We start from the raw sequence: 8,443 nt of genomic DNA, 5'->3' as shown, positions 1-8,443 counted from the left end.
AACTAACAAAAGAGAAACTACTTGAAATCTTATCAGCGGATCATGTTGTAACATATAATAAAATATAATGGTGAACCATAAGCAATGGTATGATCATTAATAAGCTCCATTTAAATGAATTGAGTGTGTATTTTAAACAATTCTTGTTTAAAAGAAGAATATGTGAAACGAAACCCAGAATTTATTAAATTCAAAAATCATAATGTTATAACTTATAAGAAATAACATCATTGCATATTTTCATTTTTTGTAGTGTTTTAACTAAAGGGAAATCTAGGTTCATGTAATGTCCCATTAATCAGTCCCAATAGTAATCCCATATTACAAAATGAAATAAAATGTAACAATTTTATAATGAATAATGTTTTTACCTTTTTGATTTCTTTTGTGGTTCTAATGTGAATAATGCCCTTGCACAAACAAAGAACCTAGAAGCAATTGTTCTTACACGTTTCTAAAGAGATAAGCTCTACCGTAACGGCCCTGAAAATCCTTGGAAACGATCTTGTTGTGGGAGGTAATGTCCAAAACACATATCAACTCACAACACAACCAAAATATATTGTTATAATATTAGTCTAAATGCAAGTCCAGATTAAATTAAACAGGATCTAAAATTAAACTGTAGTATTCAGAGCTACATGTAGTCCTACAGAAATGCAAAAAACAATAGCGCCCTTTACTCTTATCTATATTATTTTCAATCAAACATAACAAAAAGTTGCCATCTTGATTCACATTATTGGTTCAATTTACAGAAAGCTTAAGCCTTTACGACCACATAATGAACCCTTTGATTTTCACATCAGCAACAAACTACCACACACATCTGCCTCTAAACTTTCCAACAAACACCAAAGAACTCCAAAGCTAAAACACTCACAGACACTTGTTGATACCCAAAAAATTATATACTTTGTCACACGACAATTTGTTAAGCGAATCATACAAAAAACTCATAGTCTTGGGTTAAATCCATAATTTTAACCCGCCAAGAAAACATGCCTATCGATGTGGACCCAAGCCGCATCCACGCATCCGTAGGGCTTGTAAAAGTGGGTGTGGTGTGGAAGGTTTCGGAGACACATGACGCTCATTCATCGGTTTAATGATGTTAATAGTTTCGGTCTTGGGTTCGAAACTCAAGCCCAACGGCTTAAATCGATGACAAATTTGTGATAACAAGAGAACTAGACTACCCATTCCCAAAACCCAAATGGCCTTTGAATCCAAAGCCCAACACCTTTTTCTTTTAGAAAAGCCTAAACCCTCTTCTTTTAGGAAAGGCCCAATCTCCTTTTGCATTCCCATTGCTGAACCACATACCACTTCCCTCTTTTCTCCCCGTAGCAGTACGACGACAACTTTACACAACGGAGGAGTCCCTTTCACTCCTAGTCCGAAGAAGAAGAAGAAGGTCTATAACTGATTCTAAAGCAACCCCTTCATCCTCAAATGACGAGATTGCAAGTTTCAAAGTCGCTTTGTCAACCTCGTTCCCTGTTTTTCATCCCTGCAGCCGTCCTTGCAGTGAGACTAACCCTCTCATCTTCTGAAGGAAGCTTCTCCTTCCCAAAGTTCCAAAGCCAGAATCAATCACGTGTCTGAGGGAGGGAAATCCTTTACCTAGCAGATTAGACCTTGTAAGCCACCGTAAAAACCTTCAAATTGAGCCCTATAAAAAGAGGGGCTTGGGGGCTGAGAATTCCATCAAGCAACAAACCTGGAAATCCCCATAAATACTCAAGCTCTCATGCCTTCAAGCAATAATCCCTATTACTCATTTCGCCAATTCTTGTTCTTGAAACCCAACCTTTTCTAGAAAACCCAATTCCTAAAACTAGTCCAGTTCTCATCACTGCGATGCATCTTCAGCTCCCACACTAGGCTCACTCTCCAAGTCTCATTCATGTTTAAATCACACACAAAATTACCTCAATGATTCAAGTCTTTGAGTTAATTTTGGCCTAGTTACCTCTCAAATCAAAAAGAACCCTCACAACGTACTATCTTCGTTGAAACGAAACAAAAATCGTTAACTTCATACACATTGTTGGTTCATTCTATGAAAAGCTCAACCTTTTAATAAAACAAAACCAACCCATCAATCTTCGAATCAGCAACAACAAATTACAACACAAACTGACCTCAATAGTCGCCTCCCCAACAATAGCTTTCCCATCTTTCCTCAACACAAACAAAGTATAGCTCTCATCCACACCAAGAGTAAGCTGCAAAAAAAAAAAAAAATCACAATATCAAAATCTCAAATTATTTCCACAAATCAAATCCAAATTCCACCAAAAACCCAACTCACATCTTCGCTCGCAGACTGCACCACAACTCTGACTTTACTAATATCATAGCTCCCCTTCTTTTGCTTCATCCTACCAATCCCACTAACCCCATTGAATATAATCGCCTTGTATCGATCAAACGCCACCCTATGTCTCTCTATTTTCTGAGATTGTTGATGTTGTTACTTGGAGACCTGAAATGGGGGATGGACAAAAACTTTCACTAAACTCACAACTGATAAGATTTGATGCAAAATTCAACACACAAACTTTATGCTACAAACTGCAATAATGCCCAATTCAATAAAACTTACTTTCATTTTTGATCAAACCCAATCCTCTAACACGATCCATAGATTCTTTATAGCGATGTACAGAAAGTGAAAGGTTGAATGAGAACAGAAAGTGAAAGGCTGAATGAGACACATAGGGAGAGAGTGGATTGATATAGAGAAGAAGGTCGGTGGTCAATCGGTGTCCAGATCGTTCTCGATCATTCACAGAGACACATGGAGAGAGTGGATTGATATAGAGAAGAAGGTTGGTGCTCAATCGACGTCCAGATCATTCTCGATCATTCATGGTCTATTTGGAATTTGTCCACATCTACTAATATACATATTTATATTTAGGGTTAATGACAGTATTATGGTTTTCTAAAAACAACATGGATAAAATGGTCAGCACATAAAAACACATTATTAAACTGTGCTTATAAACAGTCCACACAACAACTTATAAACAGTACACGACCCAACAACTTATAAACGGTAGACCATCCTTTAGTATAGAGGTAAATGGGGAGGTACTTGACACTCAAAATTAACATTTACAGAGGAGTTGATATCGTGTAACTAATTAAAAAAAAACGATGTATGTATTTACTGTTTCGAAAATGGGGAATAAATTGCCAACACACGTGGGCAAAATGTATTTGGGCCCAGATGCCCAATATTGCAATAAAACTAAAAGCCCAAGTTTATCACCAGTGTCATGGCGTGGTTTTGACTTTTGATTATATGTTGTTCTTAGGGCCTGGTTTTGATTGCCCAGCTTTTTCTAGAAGCTACGGTGAAGCAATGACTCAGCCTTCAGAAACCTCCTGAAGAATCAAAACCAGAGTACTAATGCCACAGATTCTGAAATCGAATGGCATCAGCAATCCCACTTAGGCCACTGACATGTCAACACGGAATTAAATTCCTCGCATCTCGGAACAAATGTACCCAAATCAGCAATGCTAGTTCTCCTATTAGATTCATCACCCATTTCACTGGTCCTCACCATCATCGTCTTCATCTTCCTCTTTCGCTTTGCTCTCTTCTTCTTCTACCTCGCCCTGCTCTTTCTCCTCTGCTCAGAACTCGTTCACCTCACTTTCGACCTTCTCTGACCCTCATGACCACCACCCAGGCCGCCTCCGAATCCCCACAATCCTCCACCAAAACGGTAAGTCTTCATTTCTCTGATCAGATTAGAGTATTGGGTTTTTGTTAATTTGTGGCGAAGAGCTTAACTTTGTTCAAAACAATTTCACCTTACTTAATTGAAACTAACTTCGCCTCTATGTTTATCGAAATTTCGTTTAAATTTATGAGGATTCGACCTTGTTGTTGTGTGGTATTCAATTGGAGTGATGGGTTTTGGGTGCACAGGTGAGGCTTGTGATAAAGGGGAGGGTTCAGGGTGTGTTTTACAGGAACTGGACTATAGAGAATGCAACCCAATTGGGGTTGAAGGGTTGGGTGAGGAACAGGAGAGATGGGTCTGTGGAGACTCTGCTTTCTGGGAATTCCGATGCGGTTCAGGAAATGGAGCAGAGATGTCGGCGTGGTCCTCCTTCTGCAATGGTCACCGGGCTTGAGGTTTATCCTAGTACTGATGACCCTGGTTCTGGATTTGAGCTCAAACAAACGGTTTGATCCATTTTCTCTGAGTCAGCATCCATCTGGTATGGTAGTATTGTATATACTTATTAGGTATATAGATTGTGCTTCTATGGTTTTGAACCTTTAATAAGAATCGAGATAAATCACGAATTATATTTGTGCTTTTGTTGTTCTAATAATACACGCACCGGACAACTTCCTATCATTGTGTTTCAACTATCTAGTTGGGTGTTGTTGTATTGATGACTATTCTGCATATGAAACTTTAGAAGAACTATGATGGAATAGAAAAAAAAATATGCATGGCACACTATGCTTGTTTAGCTGAACCAGTAAGGAACAAATGATATCATCTGAGATTTACAGAACATTGTGTCACTTGATAGTTGAGACTTGAGAGATGATATAGCTTATTGAGATAATTAATGTAGAAGTTGATTGCTAGAAGTATCTAATGAGTTTACTCACCCTATAAGTATGGGAACGATTCTTGCCTCTTCTATTGCATTTCCTAAATTATATTCTTGTCTAACAACATTCTGCATGATAAGATGGTACAAAATTTTGGATGGCAAATAACAGAAGAAAATATTTTGGATGGCAAATAACAGAAGAAAATGAATGAAATTTTTCTCATTTTACATCTGTCTCTCATACAAGCGAATATTTAGAAGTTGGTACTAAGGATGCGCAGGATCTTTATGAGTAAACAGAGGTAAGTTTCTCCTTATTGAATGATTTGAAATTCTTCCTAGTTTGCTAGTCTGACTTACTTCTGCTTATATGTTCCTTGGTTTGGAAAAACTTAGGCATTCAGGGGCTGGTTAGTTCTATAATGTTCTAATCAAGGAAGTTATGTATTTTGCTGGTACGTTGGTGAAATTCTCAGGTATGTAATTCTTAGTTAAGATATAGTTTTTGATTGGGTGGGTTGTCAATCACCACTAACATTGTAAGGAGCTATAAGTTGCTAGTGAGAAGATTAAGAGGTAAACATTCTAGTCTAGGAATGAGGTGTACCTCTGTGAGCAGCTCATATTTGGGCTCTGGAAGGATTTGCTTAACCCGAGAAGTTCAATAATCAAAAGATTATAGGTATGGAAACAACTGGAAATCTCATTTTGCTTTTCAATGGAAAGAAATGCTGTATAAATGTTATGGCATGCACGCTATGGGGTTGTATGAGGGTTTTACGTTAGGAAGACTGGAGTTAGACTCTTGTAAGTGGATTGTGGACTGTGTCATATGAAAGATGAAGCTTGCTGGTATGCTGTGGTGATGGGAAACTTATGTTCTCACCGCCAGTGACATAGAGACAATGTTGATGAAAAGAGAGCTTACACTACACACATTTGACTCCATTTTGAATTTTTTTTCCATTTATTTGTCCTACCTCTGCGAGTCTCATCACTTATTGTGATGCAAACCGGAAGGATTCACCCGGGTGTAGTTTGAGTTTTGCTGGAGGTGCCTAGTATGAGAGGGACTCTTGTAATACTTAATCACTTAAGGAATGATGAGGTTGCTCCACAGATTCAAAGGAGACCAAGGTTCTTAACAGTAACCACATCTGCTGCTGATGTTTGCGCGATTTGAGTCCACTGTCTGAGGAGCTGCCGGAGAGGCATGGTGAAGAAGCACTTGAGCCTCACACCACTGATGGTGTACCGAATGTGGAGTAGGATTGTGCAAGGCCCAACTAGATCGTTGGTGCATATTAAGGTCCTTTTCTCATACTCTGCAGTCACATAATCAGAATCTGGGAGGTGAATGTGAGGGGGATAAAAGCAACTGTTGCAGGTTCTGATAAATTGAATGATTGAAACAAAAAGTTCACGATATGACCTTGACAGTGTCCACATCTGTACGAAGGTACAATCACTATGACAACCAAGCTGGTTTTTTTTTTGTTTACCAAGTTCTGAGGGACGCAAAATATCTGATTTAGGGAAAGACCGCAAGCTCGATCTTAACCTCCCATCGAACAAGACAACCTTATCCATATGGTGTGTTATTTCACAGGTCTATGATTGAATTTTAGAGCAGACTGGATATGCTGTGGCCGGAAGAAGCAGCAGTAAGCCTTCTTTCTGATGTACTCTCTATCCTGTTATCTGTATAAAATGCTTCCTGACCCCATTTTAACTGGCAAAGAAATGGGCACACATCCAGGAGCCAACTTGGACTCAAAGGGGTGCAATAAAACCGATCATATGTCCCATCTCAACCTCCCTTTTAGAATTTGGATAATTTTTGAATGCAAATTAATTGATTTTATATCGAGTCAACAAACAAAGGCTATAGTAGCCATTGAACGTCCTTCCGCGATCGAGTTATCATTGCACGCCCTTCTGCTGCCATGTATGTACAGATAGATAAGTAGTAAGGAATGCTACTAAATGATATGTATAATTATAACTGATTAACCTGGTAATACTTTCTTGCCAGATTCTATCTTAATCTGTTTGGTAGGAGGCGAAATGTAATGGAGTTTCAACTGTAAGTAGGCCTTGGTTTGTGGGAAGATGGTTAAGGGTAAGGAGATAGGTATAGCAGAACATGGTTAGATGAGATCTGATTGAGACTTATTTGATAGGTTGCTGAAAGTTTCTTGCTAAAATTATATGATTTGTTTTCAAGCATCTTTCTTATGGTGAATTTCTGCGGAAAATTTTCACTGAATTCTGGCAACAAGACTACTTCCAGTCTTCTATGATTTGGATGACCTATATGGAGACAAAAACAGATGGTGATACTTGTTTTACATAAACTGTAATAAAAGAAGATTTTATCTGAGGTTGAGCAGATAACGTAGATTTCTCCCTGAAGAGTTGTATCCCACTGCTCTAAGCTCCTTGCTGAAGTAAATCTTCTCACTTTTCTGTTGGTACATATCCCTCTGCAAACTTTCCCAGTATTTAGTTCTTTTGATGTGGTATGATTACATCGATAAGGATTCATGCCAGTATATACAGTTCCTTAAACCAGAGGGTGCTTCTGCTACATCACTAACTCGTTATGTTTTTAGCTTAAGGCACCTTTTATTGGTGTTTTGTTTGGGATCCTACTCTACTACTCTACTGTAAACTTGTTAGTCAATTCCATTAGCACAGTTTGGAGGGATGATGACTTGCATGATTTGAAACTAAAAGCCTATGATACAACCCTGGGCAGCATAAACATCCTAGGACCCCATTCCCAATTTCCAATAATGGAGAGGTTCACTACGGACGTACTTCAATATAGTATCCGAGCTGTTTCTGTTTGCCAAGTTGGACAGTCCTGTATTTGTCATATATATGGAAATATGATCTATCAACAAGATTGAAGCTCGATCAATAATCTCTCACTGAAGCAGACATATATGCACATGGCGGTGTCACTTCATTGCAATGGCATATAGGCCTTCTTTCTCAGGTACTTCTGTCCCCCCAGTTCGTTTAAAGTGCATCTCCGATCCCATTTCAACACGCTCGTTCAGGAAAGATCCAACCAAATCGGACCCAGAAAAAGAGTTGCAAAGAAAGTGAAGAGTCGAACACATTGCACATGCATTTGCTCCATCTCTTACTTCCCTTGCAGGATTTGGAAAGAACCGTTAGACAATGAATGAGCGATGATAACTTGGTAGATTGAGATCGATATCTCTTACCCGGCGGCCATGTCCATGTTGTGCTGCCAACGAGATAAACAAGCACATGCCAATGATAGAAGAGAAAAATTTACAAATGGTACCTCAAATAAAAGTCGTTCATCATTTCAGTATACCAATTTCGAAAACTATAATATCAGCCCCTCAACATCGAATCTCAAAAACCTTTTAGTACCTGCCGTCATTAACGGCGTCAACTCCATTGCCACATAAGATATTCAATGGGCAACTTCGTCTTTTACTCTCTCTCCCCATCTCAAATGGTCAAATATATGCCACCAAAACCCAGAAAGTATAAACAGCAATTTCAAATCAAAAGGCTGATGGGGCTTTGAGTCAGATCGATCATCATTCTCTCGTGTTCATTGTGAAAGTTGTGTTAATTGTTGAGGAAAATTCCGTAACTAGTGTCTTCCGGTATTGTTCTTGATGCTCACTTCTTCAACGTCATCTACAACCAAATCCATGTACTCATCATTACCAATGAATGGCCACACACACAGGGCCCTTTCAATGAGGAATCCCTTTTTTTGTCATTTTAGGGATAGGCCCACACCAGTAGATCTGTTTTTAGTGGGCTTTGATGGCTGAGATTAAAACAAAAA

The 8,443-nt window shown here is 38.7% G+C and overlaps 2 protein-coding genes and 1 non-coding gene across 3 annotated transcripts; 1 reads left to right on the top strand and 2 right to left on the bottom strand.

Moving 5' to 3' along the window:
- Positions 1–1,918: 1,918 nt before the first annotated feature.
- LOC101296409 (beta-hexosaminidase 1-like) lies at positions 1,919–2,768 on the bottom strand. Its single transcript, XM_004304411.1, has 3 exons — positions 2,612–2,768; positions 2,318–2,491; positions 1,919–2,231 (listed from the first exon to the last, which is right to left on the bottom strand). Exons 2-3 carry the CDS (start codon positions 2,384–2,386, stop codon positions 2,064–2,066), a joined length of 237 nt encoding a protein of 78 aa, XP_004304459.1. The 5' UTR covers positions 2,387–2,491; positions 2,612–2,768; the 3' UTR covers positions 1,919–2,063.
- A 542-nt stretch (positions 2,769–3,310) lies between these two features.
- LOC101296128 lies at positions 3,311–4,560 on the top strand. Its single transcript, XM_004304410.1, has 2 exons — positions 3,311–3,746; positions 3,953–4,560. The coding sequence occupies exons 1-2, from the start codon at positions 3,447–3,449 to the stop codon at positions 4,217–4,219; spliced, it is 567 nt and encodes a 188-aa protein (XP_004304458.1). The 5' UTR covers positions 3,311–3,446; the 3' UTR covers positions 4,220–4,560.
- An 881-nt stretch (positions 4,561–5,441) lies between these two features.
- On the bottom strand, positions 5,442–6,265 carry LOC101295931. Its single transcript, XR_185075.1, has 2 exons — positions 6,032–6,265; positions 5,442–5,924 (listed from the first exon to the last, which is right to left on the bottom strand). It is a non-coding gene; the product is annotated as an uncharacterized LOC101295931 (transcript).
- Between the last annotated feature and the right edge of the window lie 2,178 nt (positions 6,266–8,443).

This window comes from Fragaria vesca, linkage group LG6 (genome assembly GCF_000184155.1).
Source record: "Fragaria vesca subsp. vesca linkage group LG6, FraVesHawaii_1.0, whole genome shotgun sequence".
Taxonomy (NCBI): Eukaryota; Viridiplantae; Streptophyta; class Magnoliopsida; order Rosales; family Rosaceae; genus Fragaria; species Fragaria vesca.
The sequence above is the reverse complement of the archived record's forward strand: the minus strand, read 5'-3'. Positions and strand labels throughout refer to the sequence as shown.